General features: G+C 47.9%; 1 protein-coding gene across 2 annotated transcripts in view; it reads right to left on the bottom strand.

The window, feature by feature from the left end:
* Positions 1 to 22,500, bottom strand: part of dscamb (Down syndrome cell adhesion molecule b) — a 144,783-nt gene that overhangs the window by 34,997 nt on the left and 87,286 nt on the right. The window contains exons 4-11 of one of the 2 annotated variants that reach the window (XM_035385264.1): positions 20,224 to 20,370; positions 19,339 to 19,620; positions 18,565 to 18,840; positions 16,927 to 17,223; positions 13,839 to 14,114; positions 11,901 to 12,179; positions 11,388 to 11,507; positions 6,900 to 7,079 (exon numbers count right to left, since the gene is read on the bottom strand). In XM_035385264.1, the coding sequence (XP_035241155.1) occupies positions 6,900 to 7,079; positions 11,388 to 11,507; positions 11,901 to 12,179; positions 13,839 to 14,114; positions 16,927 to 17,223; positions 18,565 to 18,840; positions 19,339 to 19,620; positions 20,224 to 20,370 (1,857 nt within the window). The remainder of the gene's footprint in view (positions 1 to 6,899; positions 7,080 to 11,387; positions 11,508 to 11,900; positions 12,180 to 13,838; positions 14,115 to 16,926; positions 17,224 to 18,564; positions 18,841 to 19,338; positions 19,621 to 20,223; positions 20,371 to 22,500) is intronic. The other variant, XM_035385265.1, reaches the window with a different exon arrangement.

Here is a 22,500-nt window from a genome sequence, read left to right as displayed (position 1 = left end):
TACTATTCTGTGCTGTACTGTCCATCCCCCTGTTGAAAAATGTTAAAAAATCCCTCATTAAATTAGAGAGATGCTTGTGACGATGAGTAGAAAGGAGGCTCAGTCAGTCTTTATTTGCGTTTGATTGGAGCACGTGGTTTGGGGGGAGGGGGGGGGCTATACCCTGGAGGGCAGGGCATGCCCAGAGCCCATCCCTGCAGCTCTAATTGAAGTATTGACAGGTTCAGCTGAAGCATAAATGCTCTCCCATAGCCATGCGTGCACACACATGAGCCCCTCACACACTCAAATAAGCACACACACACAAGCCCCTCACACTCAAACATGCACACACACACACATATGAGCCTCACATATGCACACACACATACACGCACACACAAGCCCCTCACACTCAAATACGTACACACATACGCACACACACACCCACATGAGCCCCTCACATGCTCACATATGCACACACACACACACACACACACACACGCACAGATGAGCAAGCAAACACACACAGAAACACAAGTCCCTCACATGCACACGCACGCACGCACACACACAGATGAGCAAGCAAACACACACACACACACACACGCACACACGAAGCGGGACCGTGCATGGGGACAAGGCTGGAGGCCAGCAGCGTGGGTCGGAGCGAGAGGAGGGGGGGGGGGGGGCGGGAGGGCGGAGGGAGCCAGACAGCAGTGCATGCTGGGACACTAATGGCCTTTTTTTTTCCTTGCTCGTTCAAGCAAATAAGTGCACTTTTAAGCAAAGCATCTTGAGTCTATGAGCCGAGCGGGGTTAAAAGGCATGAAATGCGATCTCCTGATGAACGGCACGGGCAGACGTGGCAGCGCTAAAGAGCCTGCCTGGCGCACGGGGCCGTCCTGCCAGCCACCAGGGCCCGGGCGGGGCCGTCCTGCCAGCCGCCAGGGCCCGGGCGGGCACACAGGACTCCGCCATTACCAGGAAACAGAACCGAGAACGAGACCGTTATCTTTAAATTACAACAAATCTGGGGGGGAAAAAAAAAAACAACTGGAAAGGAAAAACACCAAGCAAACAAAAAGATAATGTTTCTTTGGCACCAGAGCAGGTATGTGAGCCAGCTCTGTGTGTGTGGAGAGAGTGAGGAAGGGGGGTGGGGGTGGGGGGGGGGGGGTGTGCATGGGAAGATTAGAGCCGTTAATCATCCGACGGGCCAAGAAAGAGGCGAAGGCGCGGGCGCCATTACGGCTCCTCTCCCCGCGCTAATTAGGCCGCCGCCGCCGCGGAGAGAGAGCCGCTTCCCTCATCGACCAATCACAGCTCCGTGCCCGGGCCCCAGGAATTCCGCGGGGCCGCTCAGTTAAAAACCCCGCCCTTCCCGGGGGCTGGCTCCGCCCACCGGGAAACGCTCGGGGCGCGACATCCCTTTGTCAGCTCAGTTAAGCCGAAATCCTGAGGACAGGTATCAGGGGTGTCCTGAAAGCCACCTCGCCTTCCCTTCAGCAGGGGCAGAAAAGGGAATTCCCAGTTCGATTTGTACGTTTTTAGCGGCCATGTCTGTTTAATGTCATCGTCAAGCGCTCGTAACTGACACCACGCAGACAGCGGAGACGGGCGTGGTTTTCCCGGATGTTTCCGGAAAGGGGGCTGCGGGATTTTGCGCAGACACGAGCTCTGACGCGGTAAGCGCTGACGTGTTACCCCGCCCCCCCATCGCCAAAATGATCTGGCGTCATGACAACGGCCAGGGAAAAGGAGACGTGCGCGGCTGGGGAGGCTTTCCTGACACCTCGGGCCACCCCCCCCCCACCCACAGCCCTCCCCAGCCTTCAACTGCCCCAGTGCTGCACCCCGCCCACCGTCTCCATGGCGACCTGCTTACGTGTGGAGCGCTGCCACAGCCCCGACCAATCGCGGCGTAGAGGAGGTGCTAATATCAGAAGAGTGACGGAGGACAGAGTGAGGATTTCTGTACGGAGGGAGAGGGTTTCCTCACCTGTCTGAACGCTGGGTACTGCCAGACATTATTAATCAAACTCGTGAGTAATTTTTGGTTTGTGCTGACGGTGGCTTCGTCAGGAACACCTCCCTCTGCTGCTCTGATTCACAGCCCGGTCTGGCCCCCTCTCGGGGGGAGGGGTTTATTTGATGGGCTCAGATTTTGGAGCTTATTTTCCTGCTCTGCTCTTATCAGACTGGTGCAGGGACCTCCCTACAGAGAGTCTCTCTGTCTGAGACAAACACAGCTCTCCTCGGGGACATACACACACACACACACCACACACAAATACACACACAGAAACACACTCACACACACCACACACACACACTCACACACACACATATACACACACCACACACACATTCTTTCTCAAACACAAACACACTCACACATATACACACACACACACACAAACACACACACACACTCACTCTCACACACACACATACACACACAGTCACAGTCACATCCGCATACAGTTAACTCACACATATTGGCTGATAGCCACACAAAACACAGAGACGTGCACCATGTGACTGGTCGATTCTCACATTAACATCTTACATTTTCCCCCATTTTTCTCCAAGCATTTAAATTCCTTTCATCTTCTGATTTCCTTAAGAACAGAAGGCTTTCATTAGTAGCATGACCTTCCGGGGCTTCTGTTAGCTTCTGACAAGGAATTGAATTAGCAATATTTCAGCTTCAATGGAAGGGAAGCAATACTAGCTTAAGTGTTAAGAATACAGATTCGATCATCTTTTTAATCCACAGTTACATCTGCGATGTCACTGGGGCCCAGGATAGGCGACTGGGAGCCAGGCTCTGAGCCAGGGGGCCAGGTCAGGTGACTGGGGGCAGGTCATGTGACTCAGGGCGGGGCCCTCCCCGGAGGAGGCCGGCTCACAGTGTTGTGGCGGGCACAGGTGCAGTGGTGCTGCGTCCCTGAGCAGCTGGGCTCGTGTTTGTGGAAGCCCGGTCTCCCGGGAACCTCCATGTTGGCTCTAATGAGCTCTCTCTGTCTTCCCCACTCCTTACGGAAAACACAGAACGTTCCCACCGCATCGCCCCAGTAGTCGCCCCACGTCAGTAAGCCTAACACTTAAATGTTTGTCGTGTCAGGATAGCAGTACAAAAAAGGCTTTATAATGCAGTTTAAAAATCCAGCATCGTTTATATCAATATAGGCACACAAAAAAGTGAAACTGTGCGATAACATTTTAGAATTAATTTATGAATTAATTCATTCATTATTTCATGTGTTGGAAAAACACCGGTGTTAGAAGCGAAATCTAACAGCTAGTGGAAACAGAAGTAGAAGGGCTAACACCACTGGATCCTGACTCAAAAGATACTCTATCCATTCTGTTGTTCGCATTTAAAACTTGTATGTTACTGTACATATATTTGGATAATAGGAAGTGTAGTAAAATGTATAACAATGGAATATCATTGACCTGTTGGCACATCCTCAGACTCCAGCGGTTTCAAATTTAAATGCAGTCACCCTTCCAGCCCACCTCTTTTTATATCCCATCTATTATTTGAAACGCTTGTATTTAAAGAGGCATACAGCAATATACAGCATGGGATGGGTCAACAGCACTTTCTGCACATCGGATGCTGTTGCTTGTAATTCCTGTAAATCCAGGCCACGGGCATTGATAACATAAACATGCATTGATGAGCACCAGACTATATGAATGTGTGTGTGTGCGAGAGAGAGAGAGTGTGTGTGTGTATGTGTTTGCGTGGTGTGTGTATGTGTGTGTGGTGTGCGTATGTGCGTGTGTTTGTTTGTGAGTGAGAGAGAGTATAAGTGTGTATGTGAGTGAGTGAGTGTGTGTGTGAGAGAGTGTGTGTGTGTGTGTCCCCGAGGAGAACTGTGTTTGTCTCAGACAGAGAGACTCTCTGTAGGGAGGTCCCTGCACCAGTCTGATAAGAGCAGAGCAGGAAAATAAGCTCCAAAATCTGAGCCCATCAAATAAACCCCTCCCCCCGAGAGGGGGCCAGACTGGGCTGTGAATCAGAGCAGCAGAGGGAGGTGTTCCTGACGAAGCCACCGTCAGCACAAACCAAAAATTACTCACGAGTTTGATTAATAATGTCTGGCAATACCCAGCGTTCAGACAGGTGAGAAAACCCCCTGCCTCGGTACAGAAAGCTACATCCTCTTCTTCTGTCCTGATACAGGGTCAAAGCATTGCATTTCACACGGATATGAAGAATCACGATCCTGTGATTCTGCCATTAACCCTTCAAGGTGTAAGATTGAAAATATATGATTAGAATGTTCTGAACTGAATATTCTAATGCTGATGTAACAATCACTACTGATAACGGACGGAGTGTAGCACAGTGGGTAAGGAACTGGGCTTGTAACCGAAAGGTTGCAGGTTCGATTCCCGGGTAGGACACTGCCGTTGTACCCTTGAGCAAGGTACTTAACTGAAATTGCTTCAGTATATATCCAGCTGTATAAATGGATACAATGTAAAATGCTATGTAAAAAGTTGTGTAAGTCGCTCTGGATAAGAGCGTCTGCTAAATGCCTGTAATGTAATGTAATAACTGAAAGCAATAGAGTTCTAGAACACCACAAAAAAAACCTAAGGGTAATTCTTCAAAGGGTTAAAGTATCTTTTTTAGCGTTCTGAAAATCTCATATGCTGACGTCGGAAATTATTACCACAGCAATCATTTCTGTTTCACTCCTACAGCACAATGGACAGACCACTCTCCTGTACGTCAGTAATCACACAGAGCGGCACAGTCCCAGAGCGGTACGCCCCCTGCTGGGGATAAGCGGCAGAGCCGCCTCCGTTGCAGGCCGCGGCGTGCTTGGCCTTTCGTCAGATTGGTCCTGTAGCCGGAGAGTGATTAGCAGACTCAGAGAGCCGTGCGGCCCCACTCCGCCTGATTTGAAAGCAACCTGCCCGGGCGGTCCGATCTTCGGTGGTCTGATCTTCAGCAGGCTGAGCAGGCTGTCTCACAGCAGAGAGAGCGCTTCTCGCCCAAATTAATCCCGGTGGGCAAAACAAATCACGCGATTACAGAAAAATAAAATAAAGCGAAACGCAGACAAAACAAACAGAACTGCATTCAACGCCAAGCTTCTTTTTTTCCCCCCACAGATTGACACGCTGCGGCATCAAACCAAAATAAAACAACCACATCAACATAAACTCTGTGTGACCCCGAAAAATCAGGCTTAGCGGTAAACACAGACGTGCCTGTTTACGGGTGAAAATATACCGCCAATAGATGAGAGAAGAGTGAAGGGGAGCAGGAGAAAGAGAAAGATGCAGGCGCAGGTTGAGAGAAAGAGGTGGAGAGAAAGAGACAGACAGAGAAAGAAGAAAGCAGGAGACAGGGACATAGAGAGAGACAGAGGTAAAAGAATATCTATCCATCTATCAATCTATATATATATATATACACATATAAATAGAGAGAGAGAGGGAGTGGGAGAGAGAGTGGGAGTGGGGGGGAAGAGAGAGACAGAGAGAGAGAGGGAGTGGGAATGGGAGAGAGAGAGAGAGGGGGTGGGAGAGAGAGAGAGGGTAGGAGTGGTAGAGAGAGAGTAGGAGTGGGAGAGAGAGAGAGAGAGAGACAGATACTTTTCTAAATGGCAGCCCTGCCTTGAGTAAGGAGTTCAGGGTGTAATGGAGGGGACATAAGTGCCTGGCTTCTCGGCGGATAAACACACAGTTTGCGACACGCGTCCTCTCTCCTCACGGGACTCAGCCAGGCAGAAACCTCCCTCCCGCCGGGCCTGGGGGCCCGTGGCTCTCCTCTCCATGGAGCGCAGCGGAGCGGCGATTCCGCTTGACCTCCCACCGCACCCCCCCCCCCCCCCACCCCTCCCCCACCCGTCGTCTATGACACACTGACCCCGCCCGCACCAACCCCCCCCCCTCAAACAACTGACTGCGTCTCCAGCTTTACAGTTACCCTGTATTTTCAGTCTACGGCTTCTATCAGTCAATCAAAGAAATTAGAAATTCTTGACTGAAGCCAAATGCTGCAATTGGCTAAAGCCAGTGAGGCCGGTGTCACATGGGATAGCCCCACCCACCTGGCAGACTGTGTAGTCTCCCTTTCATTTAAATACCAGGTAATGTCTGTTACACACACACACACACACACACACACACACACACACACTACACATACTGTACACACACACTAGGGGAGTGGAGGAGTTGACACACACATTTTACAAAGTGATTTGTCTTTGCCTTTACTCGAGCAGACTTCAGAGCATTTTCTCTGGCTTTTCTTCACACAGATTTCCAATTGCCTGATGACATTTTTTTCTAAGCATATATATGTAAGCTGCGAGCTAGCTTTGCTGAAGAACCATCCCTGCCCCCTCTTGCCCTGCTTTTTAACCTTTGTCCCCTCTGGCTCCATGCTATATTGGGCTACATTTACGATGCATAAATTAATTTGGCTGATGCTTTTGTCCAAAGCTGACTTCTAAGTGCACTCTGGAAAATGGCAGCCATTGTAAATCACCAGCATAAAAAACAACAACCAAAGGTGTAGGTTTGATTTGAACTTTCAGGGGGGCACCGCTGCAGTTTCTGCAACCCCCGCCCCCCCCCAACACACACACACATAATCTTAATTCTCTATAAATATTGAGGGGGCATGAACTCCCCCCCCCCATGTTATGCCAGAACAAGGATAGAGTAGACAAGAAACAATAGAATAGACTTTCTATCTATAATGTTATATTGTCTCAGTAACACTATAGCTATTTAATGCAAAGCTAGCCCAAGTCACCAGCACACACCTCCTCCCAAGTCACCAGTACATATTTCGTCCCCACACACGCACTCCCACCCCACCCCCACCCCCTTTATCCCTGTCCTGGTTCGGAACGACGGGTGAAGGCGAGGCTTACTTTTGACGGTGAGGTACATGGACTTGCTGACGTCGGCTCCAACGTCGTTGCTGACTTTGCACAGGTAGTACCCGCTGTCCTCCTCTAGCACGTGCTTGATGAGCAGGGAGCCCGTAGGCAGCAGCTGGATCCTGAAGCCCGAATTCAGGGCGATGGGCTGGAACTGGGGCACACCGGCGCCTGTGGGGCAACAACCACGGATGAGGAGGAGGAAGAGGAGAGAGGAAGAGCAATGTTGCAGAGATGACATCATAGACTCTGTAACCATCCCCTCAACTGCGCACCCAGCTTTGTGCTCTCAGAATTTTAAAACATTTCATTTACTATTTTTTTTTTTTGCAGTGGACTTCAATGCTATATAAATAAAAAATGTAAACTATTCAGTCTTACCTTTGTTTAGTTAGCATGAGTAATGGTTCATAGAAAGGCTTGCAAAGGAGCTGCACATAATGTGCTTGCTCTTCAGCCAGGACGAAATTAGCAGTTGGCCGTGGGGATTGTTTTTAAAAGAAAAGAAAGGGGGGCGATCTGATTGGCCATAATGAAACCAAACCCCCACCACACCCGCAGTTAATTCATTCTCATCGATCCAGCCCCTTTTTTTTACAACAGGAGCCAAAACTCTCCAATTGAGTGCATCACATGAAAATTCATTTTAGGGGTACGACTAAGTACAATTGTGGGGATGGACATTCTGAGCTGTGAAAAAGCTGCTACCAGCATCCAGTGGTAAAGAGGAAAAGTGGACAGAAGTAACAAATAAGCTAGCATCTGGTGTCAAAATAATCTGTGGTCACAACTGTGGTCAAAACAAAACATTCTGGTACTGTTAGACTTCCACTTGAGCTCTGGGAATGCAGCCATTTTCTAGTCACTGTTTTTGACCAAGGAGCGGATATGATTGGCTGAAAATGCTCAGGACGACCTTTGAACTCCCGGTACTAGCTCCTGTTTGATTTAGTCATAATGCACAGTACTGATGTGAGATAATAGATAAATATCCATTTGAGTATCAAATTATATCCCCCTATTTCCATTAGAGTCATTTCTGCAATATCCTGACCAGCACTCTGTCAATAGCATGAGGAAAACAAAAGCAAAATCGGTTTACATTTAAAGCACATACTTCAAATCCAGTGGTGACTCGCAAGCTTATAGCAGAATGGCCCACACATATACACTGAAAGACCTTTAGTAGGTCAAGACTTTGGCTCTAGATCAAGCTAAAGACAATAACGTATCTCTGTTATTTGCATCAGGATTTAACCAACCATTTGGCCAGAGAGCTTTGAAAACAATTTCAAACTGTCAATGTATAGGTTTTACGACGTAAATCTAAGCCCAGGCAGATGTGGCAGTGAATTTAACTTGAGAAAGGGAGATTACTAAATACATAATGTGCATATTAATCCCAAGAGAAGATTCTGAAATGGAGAAACACGATTGAAACTTGTAAATCCAAAGCCTTAAGACATAACCTAGAAAAGTGCTGAAATTACTGTCCTCTGTAAGTACTAGATAAACTGTATATGTTTATTTTCTCTTCCTCTTCCTGTTTCAAAGGATTTATTTTAAGAGTGTTTTGCATTTTGTAAATTTTTTGAGGATAATTGAGTGCAAGAAAGCAAATATATCTCAAACAGATGTTCAGATATGTCTTGAGCACCTAGATGCTTGTAATGTAGAGTGACCACTTGCAATGAAATTTCCTAGGGCAGAATATACTTCCTTCCTGAATTTAAGGTCCAAACAGGGAGGTTCAGGTTGATAGTCTGCTCTTTTCTCTATTACTTTATTAGTGCACATATTTTAACAAACAAAAATCATTTACTTTAGTAAAGAGTTTAATTGTTCTGCATATCAGAATTTTCAGATGGTGAGGAAATGGCTGACCAATTTTGGGAAGATCAGTCACATGACCAAAACACCGATTGTCCAAGAAATTTGAGTGCGTTCAAATTCAGCTGCGCCATTTTTGTCACTTCAAACAGTTTGAGATAAAGAGGCAACGACATGCACATCTATTGCATTTAACAGAAAGATAATTGTTTCTGTTCCAAATATAGCCACTGGACTGAGATGCCCTAGGCTTTATTGATGCTACTAGTCCTTTAAGAAGCAGGGCCTTCTGGGAGTTAAAACAGGACTGCACACCTCAAGTGGACTCTCTCAATTAAACGGCTACAAATGAAGGTGAGCTCACGGTGTGTTAGGCATAAGTATGAATTATCCTCGAAATTAGTATGCAGCGAAGTTGTCCGTTAAAAGACGAGGGAACATTTAACACGCTGTGGGTTTTTTCTGCCCTTAATTAAAAACGCCGTCAAGAGCTTGTGGTTAGCGAGAGGTCAAGTGGCGCCGCCGTTTACTCTCTCCCAACATGCAGAGACGGAACGAGAGAGAGAGAGAGAGAGACAGAGTATGAGAGTGTGTGAGAGAGAGAGAGAGAGAGAGAGAGAGAGCGAGAGAAAACAAAGGCTCAAAACCAGGCGACGTTCATGGGTTATAGATTTTACAAACACAAAGAGAAGGACTGCCTATGCTAATTCCACCTGACCTCCCCGCTCCGCTGTGATTCTGTGTGGGTTAGCGCCATCCCAGTCACCGGCCAGGGTGGAGGCATAGCCCGCCTTCCCCCCGTGCGCGGGCAGATTAGAGACACACTGGCAGCGAGGACACGGCACGGTCGCCGTGACGGCGGGTCTGACTGATGCTGTCAGATTTCATTAAGCGAGACAGCTCTGGCCACAGGAGCCCTTCATACCACACCAGCGGCCCTTTAGCTGTGTACCAGTGCAGCCAAGGGACCCAAAGTAGCCCTATGGGATGCCATACCGGACCTCTCTTACATCCATAACCTCAGGGCTTGGTGTTCTCATTTAAACCCTGCACACTGTTTCAGGGACCTTGGTTAAAGCTACCTCCCTTCTCTCTGCCATCCAAAATGTTCTCTCAAGGGAGATATCGCACTCAACCTCTATAGTCTCAGTATACATTAGTGACATTTCGGCTCTGGGATTTTTGGAGTTGACAGAAACACCTAGGTTGAGGGTACTGTTTGGTTTAAAGGCAATGCTTTACACCCTCTTTTAATAGCGCTCCGGCTGTCACTACATATGCTACACAATTTTAGGATGCTAGCACATTGACAAATGGCTATATTTACTCATTTTTGTTATTCAATTAATTTCTCGATTGCTAATCAAGAAATGTACATGGAAACAGTTTGACAGTCGATGCCCTTTTAAAGGTAAGTTAGCTAAATACGCACTTTACACACACTTTAATGCTCTGTGCCGTCTGCCACTAAGCCATATACTGCCTGCACAGGTCGCTAGTATTAAGTTAGCAAACCTACCCATCAAAATGAACATTTGAAATGATGTGACTCAATCAACACCTCTTATTTTAAACTAACAGTGCCGTCTGAGAAAACCTAGAGTAAATAGGTAAACAGTCAAGGAATAACCCAGAAGTTTCTTTGGGCCTTCTGACGTTGTTTGAATTTTGCCTATAGGCTACAGCTCATAGCAAAGAAAAAGACATAAATAATAGCTACAGCACATAACTTTTGGTATCCTAACAATGCATTTAAACAAAAGATGATGAGTGGTCAGTGGTTTAAGACAAAACAAACACAACCACAAACAAAATACCTGGTTGAAACTGGTTAAAAAACGAACTCGGGGCTGGTCACACTCTGACAAAAATAGTAAAAAAGAAAAAACCTGTTTCTGTTTTCTGAAATTATCTGTGCTGATTTTCTTCCAGTCACTCAGCTTATCCCAACCACCTGTATTTAGTTCCCTTTTTGTTGCAGCTCATCAGTCGATCACTTAACAGACAAAATACAACTGTAAACTGTGACCCGTCCAACAATTACTTTTCAACCTCGCCAGCTGCACTTTATGATTTCTACCATTGTGCAGCACGGACATCAACACAAGTTCAGAATGCTGCCCTCCAAACTCACGGATTTCCACCCTGCAATTTGCCAGCACAATCCAATCCCTTGCAAGACAAATGCTGATTTCTGGCTAAACTATGTCTTAAAAAAATGTTTTCCAATTTTCGTTAAAATTAAATAATCGCCACGTCTTCACTCTTCGAATCACTGGATGGGAGTCGAGTACACCTTGTCTAGGCTCTGAATCTCTGCTTTGGTGTCGACACCACCTCGTCTCAACTCTTTGAATCACAGGAAGGGTGTCGACTCCGAGTCTTGAGAGTGAAAGAGTTGAGGAGTTGACTCTTTTTGGGTCGACTCACCACCATTAGTACGCATCTCTCTTTTTCTACAAATTCATATTGTAGAAAAAGAGACGTCTAAGATATGCAATAAAGTTGGGGTCACTTCCATTGAAATTCATTTGATTCAGTTGATGAGTGGAATTTCTGTTCAAATGAAATTCCAACACCCAGCTCTGCAATGACATAGCCACAGTTTGAAGGCTCACTGTTAGGACGGATGGTGTAGGGTGCCTTTACCTTTAGAGTATTTCCACACAATTGTGGGAACTGGGGAACCTGTTGCCGAACAGTTCAGGATCACGGCTTTGCCGTAAATGCCGGCCTGGTCCTGGGGCTGCACCACAAACCTCGGAGGAACTTGCCAAGACAGAGAGAAGAGAAGAGAAAAGTTAGACTCCACTTTAACATCAAGGGTCATTGGTTCAGTGCCCTGCCATGGACTGGAGATTAAAGTGCTTACAGCACATGTGCCAAACTTGCGATCTTACCTTTGGGCCTAGATATTTAAGTAAGTATGGGAACCTCTGGTTCTAGATAACCAAGTAGGTTTCGGAGCCTCTGGGTCTAAATATTCATGTAAGTTTGGGAGCCTCTGGTTATAGATAATCAAGTAAGTTTGGGAACCTTTGGGTCTCGATATTGAAGTGAGTTTAGGAGCCTTTGGGTAAAGATATTCAAGTTAATTTAGGAGCCAAGCCTTGCAATCCCTGCCCATCCTACTGTGAGACCCCCCCGGGCTTGGCCTCACACCTCGGACGTTGAGCTGGCTCTGGTGCTCGACGGTGGCAGCGTCATTGCGGGCTATGCAGGTGTAGTTGCCGTTGTGCTCCACCGAGAGGTTGGATATACGCAGGGAGCTTGTGAAGTCGATGTTGTCGATGGTGACTCCCAGGCTGGCCGGGATGGGCTTGCCGTCCTTGTGCCAGGTGATGTAGATGGGCAGGTCACCCGACACCACCACGCAGGGGATGAACACCCGCTGGCCGATGGAGAAGCTGGGGAACTCGAAGGGCTGGATGAACGGGGGCACTGGGGGCAGGGGGGAAGACATTTAAGGTTACACAAAGGCCAAACACTGAACCTAAAGATGATGATGTTAAACAAAGATGTGCAACATAGTCTTCATGGTATGTCATATAACATTTTAATTGGCTTTCCATAATATTTTCCATATATATTTTAGCAAATATTACATGCCATTTTCTCCTTAAATAAATAGGCAAAGGTAAAAGAAGGAAAATATGAACATCCTCATGATCATAATTTTCATGATCATGTTGGAAAAGCAGGTTATGAGGAACTCCTTGTCCGATAGTAGCCAGTGTTTCCAGAAGACACGAAAATATGAAAGTGCCAAAACAACCTCTGACATAGACACAAAATACAGACATAATATATGAAAGTGCCACAACAACCAGTGATATCTCAGAATACGTTAACGGAGTTAAAACAGCTTTCCGAGCCTCAGCTAATTGGCTCTCTCAGCCGCAGCGCCCTGTTGAAACAGCGCGGGGGGCGGAGACTGCGGAGTAACACGGTAAAGGACGCTCGAAGAGCCGCTTCAGCCGCGTTTCGAAATGGCGCCTCTCTGGGGGTACGGCAGCGGCGGTTAGAAACCGTCGCTTTCGAGAATCAATGAGTTAAAATAACATTGAAATAAGCGCCACTTCAGCACTTATCTAATTCACCACAAAGCAGGAGTAATGGACTCCGGGGACTGCTCTCCACGACTGCTGGAGAATCACAGGGCCTGGCAGAGCCAATTAACCAACTCCGCTGCCGAGGAAACGGCACACGCACAGCCACCCTCGCCCCCCCCCTTTTAAAAAAAGAGAAGGGAGCCACAGAAAAAAATAATTTGTGGAGGAGCATATTTCAAAGAGTAGCCTCACTCACTGATAGACAAAAGAAGTTCTATCCATATAGCATCAGGACAGTAAACACCCAATCTGGAACTGATACTATGTCATAAGTTCTCAGCTAATTAAGCATCTATAAGATCATAATACATCATAATTTCACACCGGTTCACTTTCAGATTAAAAACCATAACCCTGTTCCTTACATCTACCATTACTTATTGTTGACATATTTCCTAAGGAACTGATCTCACTCTATACAACATACACTCAGGCAAAGCCTACATTTATCCACATCATCCATTAACATGCATTTAATTCTGCTTACGAACCCAGTTCTTTAACCTCTATTCTGCAGTACATCCCATATTCTGAATGTAATTTGCTACGTACTACAGTATCCTACTGTAAGCCACACCGAGTTTGGCAAACTGAACAAAGTGGACGGGTTGATAGCAGCTCAATATAGGGATATCCCAGTAGGCACACATACTGTAAGTCGCCACAATGTTTGCACAATGTAATCAAATTCATTGGTACAAGGTAGTATTTACAGTGTTTGCTCACTGGACCTCCACCCCGGTGACATCACTGTTTGGAGCGTATGCCTGTACATACATGTACACTGCCCAACTCTGCTTCTAATCACGTGAGATGCAGTTCTGTCGTTTCGGCTAAAACTTATTTAGGCCAATAGCATCTGTCAAATGGCTAAGTGCTAAATTGTAAACTGTTCCAGCTAACTTGCATGTATTGTCCAGTTCTTGTATCTGAGTGAACTGTTATTTTATCGCTCAGGAGGCAACAGTGGGGGCGGGGCGTACCGCACCTTTGACGGTGACGTAGACGCTGCGGTTGTAGTAGTGCTGCGGCTGAATCAGCACGCAGCAGGTGTACTCCCCCTCGTCCATGTCCTTCTGCACGTCCGACAGCTTCAGCGTGCCGTTGGTCTCAAACGCGCGCTGCCGGTGGTTGAAGGGCAGCAGGTTGGCGTTCTTGTACCACTTGATGGAGTAATACGGGTAGCCAATCACGCGGCAGTGAATGTAGGTGTCCCTCCCAGCAATGGCTGTGAGGTTTTTCATTGGACGGATGCTGACAGGCCCTTAAAGGGAACAAGAAGAGACAAAACTCTCTTTAAAACGGTTTCGGGGTTTCGCGGGTTTGTGTTTATGAGAAAGTCTCAGAAAGGTGAGGCGTGAATGTCCACAAGCACTGCTTTCCTTGTTCTGCCTCTCCATGCCGACTCAAGGGAAAGAACTCATGGAGAGAGGAAAGAAGGGTTAAAGGTTAAAGGTTAAAGTTACGTTGGCACACTGTAGAAAAACTGGGTATTTAGTCAAAGTTTCACTGGTTTACTCTTAAAATTTTGATTCTCCCCAATAACACGGGGGGAGCTCTCAGCGACATACATATGATTCAATAAAATTTTATGCAATAAAAGTCTTAGTATTAGGCTGCAGTGGCTCCAGTCAAGAAGCAACACCTTTCAGGAGTGCAGTGACTTTGGATCTTTATCCTTCATCAAAAAAACACAAAAAATTAGAGAAATTAGAGAAAATTAGGCAAATTAGGCAAAATTAGAGAAATTACACACATGCATAAAAGAGCTGTAAAGGAATCTCTGATCACCATTCATACCTCAGCCCCAGTGAGCAGAAGTCAGTATTGAGCCCTCCGTACTTTCATAGTCTTTTAGGAATGACAAGTTACCTGTGCCTTTCATACCACGTTCTACACTGCATGAAGACAAAAAAAAAATTGTACTTGGCTGCTTATGTTCGTCGCATTTAATCGTCACAGCAACCATGCGTTCAAGTTTACAAGTGTATGACAAGCGGTGCTGTGCAGTTGTTTCAAACTGAATGTGCGTCACACATAGTTAACCGCGGCGTTATAGTTTACCGTTCCATTTATTTATTTATTCATTTATTTATTTATGTGGCCGCGTTAAAAGCTCAGCGGAGCGAGTAATTGCCTTTACCCCGTGCGTCACTGCAATCACGGCGCTGATTCATTATTAATGGCCTGCTAAGGACTGACCCGGGGACGGACCTGAACGAGGCACGATATCGGTGGGTGCACACGGTCGTTCGCCACACCGCTGGTCAAGACGTGCTAGTTTCCGCAACAATGTCGTGACCTGGGGTTGGGGGGGGGGGGGGGGGACAGGCCGGGTTGCCTATAATTAAGGCTAGCATGGCTGCAAGAGGAAATCCCTGTGACTTTGAAAGAGGGACGGTCGTTAGGATGGGCTTTCTGCCGACATTCACTAGCATTCACTGATATTCACTAACAGTAATAGCATTAGCACAGCAACAGCATTCCCTAATTTCACTAATAGCAACATCATCAGGGCATGTGACCAGTTTCCACATATTTGATTGGATGTTCAGCCAGTAGTCAGCTACAGAAGGACATGGGTAATCCGTGCTGAGCAGTAAGATGGCTGCTGATCCTGGATGGCTGCAGCACCTGCTGGGCTGCTCAGTCTTGGCATCGGACGGCCAGAGTTCGTACAGAAGGGTACAGCAAGCTATCAAACCAAATGTACCCATCCTGACTGGACCAACTGAACCTCCTTCACCCCTAACAGATTCTAGAAAGGGGGAATGGACTGAAGTCCACCAGGACTGAAAGCTTGACACTGAAGAAAATGTGAAGGTTTAATAGCATCTGATGAAGGAGAAGGTATGACACACCATAACATTTAAAACCAGCAAATCATCTGTTCTAACTGCAGGATCTGGAAATCTAACAAGACATACATGTAAAATATATGGAGCCAAGAAGAGAAGACGAGGAAAGCACAGACTGACAGAGGAAGGTGTACAGCTGCCTTCAGACTCAACTGCAGCCAAGGTGAAAGAAAAAAACAGATAGAAGGATTAGATGTTAAAATGGTCTGGCAAAGACAAACATATACAGCAATGCACACACACACACACACACCACGCAGACCACGCACACACATGTACACACAAAGATATACATATACACACACACACACACAGTTAATGTTCTACAGAACATGCAGTGTCTACAGTCAGACATGTAGGACGGAAGGACAGTAGCATGCAAACAGGTCGGCCATATATGCATGCAGAATGACAGAACAGCAGGGAGAGTTCAACCCAAAAACAAAAGAACCCATAAAACAGAAAGAAAACATGTTTGAGAGGTATGCATGGTTGCAGGTGATAATCTAAAGATTATTAATTATTATTATTATTATTATTATTATTATTAGTAGCAGTAGTAGTAATAGTAGTAGTAGTAGCAGCAGCAGCAGCAGCAGTAGTAGTACTAGTACTAGAATAATATGAATTATGACTATGATTCATTATGATTTTGTATCTCATATGCTGTTTCTGATGTGAATATTTTCTTGCTTTTTTAAATCAGTGCAATTTGTAGGGTGACAACGTTACTATGAGAATGACAAAGCTTGAGAAAGCTTTTGACTGACTGAAGTAGCGGAAGACTTTGGGCTTAAGTTCGCTCTGGCGCAGGGACAGTCGTATCCCTGGACAGACAGAAGGCGAAAGAAGAGGAGAACCAATGGCAACAGAAAGATTTAAGAACTAAAAACCGACAGTCCGACAGAAAGAAACAAGGACGCCTTCACCGAGGAACAAAAGAACAGAACAGGGAGGAAAACAAAGAGCACCAGCAGAAAAGACCTGTGACCAAAACGGAAGAGGAGGAAAAGAGAGGGAAAAAAAGGAGAAGAAATGCTATCCTGAGATGGGCTGAGGTAAAACACAAACAAACAGAAAAAAAAAACGTTAGTTAGGCAGTTTCTTAGGAAACTTGGAAGAGGCATGCATGAACTTTCAATAACCAAAATGAGTTATGTGTGTGATTTTTTGTAGTTGTTTTTTTTTTTTTTTTGGAGGAGCTGATCTGACAAGCACCTCTTACGTTTATTCGAGCCTGGTAGGAGACCACTCCCGCCGAGTTGTTGGCGATGCACCGGTAGACGCCGCCGTCGCGGACCTGAGTGTGCGAGATGTTCAGGTAGCTCAGCAGGTTGTCCTCCACCAGCGTGATCTGCCCCGTCTGGTGGTTGCCGTCCTTGGCGACGGGGTCGTCGTCCAGGGTCCAGGTGACGGTGGGGAGGGGCGTGCCCTTCACGTTGCACACCAGGGACACCACCTCGTTGGGGCTGACCACCTTCTCGCTGAAGGTGGACAGGATCTTTGGAGTGCCGTCTGTCGGGTGGTCAAAGAGGGCAAAGGACAGAGGGTAGAAAGGAAGAGGAGAGAAGAAAGAGGGCAGAAGCAGAGCCATGAGAAAAGAGGGCACTGGACGGATGCGATGACATCAACTGAAAGCCAGTCTGTCATTGGTCGACGGCCTGCGATGTCATCGCCATTCAGTCCCTCCCTGGATGGGCAATGTGACCAACGGATAAGGATTCTCCTAGGCCTTAGAGAGGTCGGTGACTCAGAGAGTTGACGTGGCGGTTTACACATTTCAGCTTGCTACATTAAGAAGTGCTACGTTCTCTTAAGAAGTGTGTGCTATTTAGCCAGGCTGAGCTAACACTGAGGAGCCCCACGTGCCACACTGACAAGCTGTTACTCTTCACTTTCCGCCTCCGTCTGCTCTCTGTCAGGTGTAAGAGTCTAACAGGTGTGATGCGCGGCGGTCCTTGATGCGCTGCGTTTCCCGTTGGCAGTGCCGCGTGGCAGACTGGCGCTCCCCGGCACTGCAGACAGACGCGCGTGACAAGCGAGGCGCAGACGTGTGTCCGGGAGGAGATGCTGTTGCTCGGTTTTAAGAGAACAGGGGTGACAGGGTTCCCTTTCATGCTCCTCCCCTGTCCCGTGTTCCCCCCACCCTGCCCCTGTTCCACGGCGAATAAAGCCTGACTCCCCTCTCTGCCTGTAGCACCCCCCCTCCCCCCCCCCACCCCCACTCGTTCACTCATCCTCCCCTTCGCCCTGATCTGCTGGTGCTGGGGCTCTTATATGGAAATCAACGTTAGAGAGGGGGGAGAGAGAGTGGGGGGGAGGGCTTCTAAATCTCTGCCTGCCACTGTACCCTAATAACCCCTCCTCTCTCTCACTCTCTTGCTCCCTCTCCCTCTATCGTTCTCTGCCCCGTTCTCTCTCTACCCTCTTTCCCCCTCTCTCCCTCCCCCCTGCATCATTATAGATTACCAATATCCTCTTTATACAGTTCCATGGCCGCAGGAGACGGTTTCCCTGGCAACCGCACACAGGTAAGCAGTGTCAGGTCGGTGCAGATATTCTAATAATAGCCACGCCCCAGCCCCGCACTACAGGTCCCATCACCACACCGGCCTCGACGCCCAGCCCCACACTACAGGGGCATTGTGCCCGCACGACCGGTTTGCCGCTTTCACAGGACGTCTCTGTAATGAGTCAGACTTCGGCTTTATGATCTACGCAGTTTCTAACTTAACTAACACACGGCATCACCAGCGACCACGTGCTGCTTACGCATGCTAAAACAGGCGCGCTCACAGCGCAAATGGGGTACAGAACGTCCTCAGGACAAGTAAAAAGGGGCTCGGCCCGGCTCACCTTCCAGCACGACCTGCACCATGTCCTGGGCGGACATCTTGCCGTGGCGGGCGAAGCACTGGTAGGCCCCGCCGTCGCTCTTGGCCATGCCCTCCATCACCAGGTTCTCACGGTTGCCGCCGGTGATGCGCACGTTGTTTCCCGGGTGGATGATCTCGCCGTTGCGGTACCAGGCGAGCTGGTACTCCTCCGAGCCGCTGACGCCGCAGGAGAGCGACACCTGGCTACCCACGCTGCCCTTCACCTTGCGCGGGCTCACCACCACCTTCAGGGGCTCTGGAGAACAGACCACGTTTTCATTAACAGACTGAAGTGACTTACTGCTTTATTTTGCCATGTAATCTGGTCAAAAAATATTGATTGGTTGAACAGTAATCTCAATTCCAAAAACAGTCTGCCAAGTAGATATGGTGGGTACAAAGCCAATAATAATAAAACAAAACTCAACTTAGAAGCACAAAAATGCAACACAACCGACAGCGTAAATATAGACAGCCAAAACACAACATACAACACACCTAACACACAACATACAGCACACCTAACACACAACATACAACACACCTATGACACAACTCACCTAACACACAACATACGATGGGTGTGACGTAGAGAGCCAGTTGAACATGGGTTCGAGCTCATGGTGATCAGGCTGCGTGTACAGTGTGTTAATACGGTGCGTCTCGCTGCTCTCCAGACTCGGGGTCTACGAGCGTTTCGCTGCAAAGTCGGGGTGCCGGACGGGTAGCGGAGGGGCGGGGGCGTCATACTCACGTTTGACCAGCAGGCGGCCGACCACCTCGGCGCTGCCGTAGCTGTTCCACACCTCGCACACGTAGCTGCCCGTGTCGCTGGGCTGCGTGCTCTCGATCAGCAGCCCCGTCACGCTCTGCCGGAAGCGGCTGTCCGGCTCCAGGGGCCCGCTGTCCTTCAGCCAGCGGTACTTCGGCGAGGGGTGGCCCGACGCCTTGCAGGGCAGCTCCACCCGGTGGCCGGCCATGACCTCCCGCCGCTCGAAGCCATCCAGGATCACTGGCTCCGAGTTCGTGGGGTCTGCTTAGGGGGGGGAGGGAAAGGCTGCCTGGTGAAAACGCCACGCCCATCACAGAACATTCCCACAGGGGTCAGGACCGGATGTTTAGGGTTAAGGGTCAGAGTTAACGGTTATGATTTGTAGGACTCTACTGACAAAAATTGATGTTGATGTTGTTCTGTCAGGTTAGAGTTTGGAGTATTGAATAGGGCTTATGGGTTAGGGGGTAGGGTTTAGGGTTAGAGTCCAGGATTAGGGTTTAAGGTGAGGGGAGCAGGTCTCATCTGACAGAAATCAGCTAACGCTGTTGCTCTGTTGCTTTAGGGTTTAGGGTTTAGGGTCATGGCTCGCTCGACAGAAAGAGACTAGCCCTTTCGAACTGTCAGATTAGCGATGAGGGGGTTTGGGGGTTAGGGGGTCACCGGAAAGGAAGAGAGGAGAGCAGATGATCTGTTGGGTTAGGGTTCAGAGTTCAGGGGTTAAGGCTCACCTGACAGAAAGGGACTAGCCCCTTAGAACGGTCAGATTAGGGATTGGGGGTTTGGGGGTTAGTGTTCCCCTGACAGAAAGAGAGGGGGCAGATGATCTGCCGGGTTAGGGTTCAGGGTTCGGGGGCTGCGGCTCACCTGACAGGAAGAGACGGGCGCTGTTGCTCTGTCGGGTCTCCCCAGTGTAGCGGTGCCGTGTGACGCAGCGGTAGTTATACAACCCATCCTCAGTCTGTACATCCAAAATATACAAGGCTCCTGTGGATGTGATGAGAAATCTAGATCCTGAAAAGAGAGAGAGAGAGAGAAATCGTTTGGTTCACGCTCTAATGTCTTTTTATGTTTCTATATGTATGCTTTGGCAATATTTACTAATGTATTTCATGATGATGAAGCATTTTGAATTGGAATTTGAGACAGAGAGAGAGAGAGAGAGAGAGAGACACAAACAGAGAGAGAGAAAGAGAGAGAGAGAGAGACCCATTCATTGATACCATGTCTCATAATTACACAATGCTCACAATGCCACTACTTTATGAATATGTCTTTGAAATAATGATATTTGATGCTTTTGGGTTTTGTAAAAACTGTTTTGGGATTATCCTTCATCAGACACCTTTGCTGTTGGAAAAGAAGGGTTTTTTAACTGTAGCTTTGATGCGTCACTTCTAGGAATTGCAGATTATTGGTAAATTCACTGGCTTGAGAAAAATACAGTGAATGAAAGCTTCAAATGTCAAGAACGCAAGCCACGCCCTCGAATGACATTTCTGTAATTTTACTACAATTCCTATCTTGGACTATAAATACTCCAACCTTCAAGAAATGTTAAATATTTTTAAATGGCATTTCATGGTTTCCTAAAAATGTCAGTAGGCATTTTGACTGAAATAGAAGCTTGCATTTCAAATAAAAACATCTTTTATCAAAAGGCCCAATGCGCAATGACGCCTTCAATAGGATCTTTACCTCCTCCTTCAGAAGCGAGTTACGGGCAGCTTATCTTGCCGTAACGTCAGAAGTTGCATAAACGCTTACGATCAAATCCTCTCTTGTTCATCCTCCCCAGATCACCCCATGCGGTGCCATAATGTTAATCCCAAGGATCGACTGAGCGACTGAGCGAGGGGGGTGGGTGGGGTGGGGTGGGGGGGGCTGGAGGGGTTTGGGGGTGTCAACACTTATAAGAAATAATGTCTGATGCCGCAGTCCTACGTATGCCACTGTCCCCAGGGGGGAGCGATGTCGAAACCGTTTGAAGATGCAATTTGCGCAGGGCTGTTCCAGGCTGCGCCGCGGAGAGGACGGGGAGGCAGATTCGGCTCTCCTGGGTCCCGGCGTCCCGCGCGGGCGCTAGCGGGGAGCGGGCGGGGCTCCGAGCCCACAAAAACGGCGGTCTGGAACCAGCGGGCTCGGGACGCCACGTCTTCCGTTAGGCGGATGGGGGAGGTCCGCTTTTGTTTAAACTGTGACCGGGGATGCAGCCTTCTGCTAGCAACGGCCCTGTCAAATTCAGCTCCTGAAGGACGGACGTACAGATTCCTGTCCTCTTCATTACTTAATTAGCCCATTTATGCGAGGAGATAAATTGCACCTACGCTGCAGAACGCATTTTACGGCTGTGTATTTTGGGGAAACGTGCATTTGGGGAAACGTTGTGATTAAGCTAAACCGGAACAATTACACCAGAGACAGAAGGGTTAAAGCCAAAAATGGGTGAAACCCGGGGGGTGGGATAAATTCTTACAGCCCCACACCCCAGCTCCCCCCACCCCGGCCACCCTCCACACACCAGAGGCGATCCGTGTAGAACCAAATATGGAATGCAGTGGGATTTACAGCCAATGGAGTCTCACAGGGAACGGGCGGACAGAATCCCCCCGAGGGGGGGGGGGGGGGGGGAGAGGACTGTGCGCCCCGTAAATAAACCCCATCATTTTTTTTTCTTCTCTCAAGTATCCCGACGGACAGACCCCTGCCGCACTCCACCGTCTGCCCACAGAGACGCTCGGATGCTGCCGGAATAACAGATCAAGCAGAAATAAAAAAGATAAATGGAAAATTTAATACATATTTTACATCGAAGGTGTCTAATTATTTCAGTCCCTGTGAATCTGTGTAAATTCTTGTTTAAAAAAAAAAAATCTAAAAGAAATGCTTATATCTTTGAATTGGAAGAAATGCACAATTCATACGCCTCTTCTTTGAAGATACAGTGCAGTGGGGAGATGGAACCACAGGCACGAACGCCGAGACACGGAAAAGGGAGCAGACCGTGTGTTCTCTGTCTGAAGCTGAAATAGCACAGAAACCATGAGCCTTAAGCCAACCTTGCTAGGCCCTGGTCCCAAAATGGCTGCTCACTGATTATGAGCTACTCATCCCCTGATTCGCTGTAGGTACCGGAATTCTGAT

Source organism: Anguilla anguilla, chromosome 12, assembly GCF_013347855.1.
Source record: "Anguilla anguilla isolate fAngAng1 chromosome 12, fAngAng1.pri, whole genome shotgun sequence".
NCBI lineage: Eukaryota > Metazoa > Chordata > Actinopteri > Anguilliformes > Anguillidae > Anguilla > Anguilla anguilla.
This window is presented reverse-complemented; position numbering and strand designations above follow the sequence as displayed.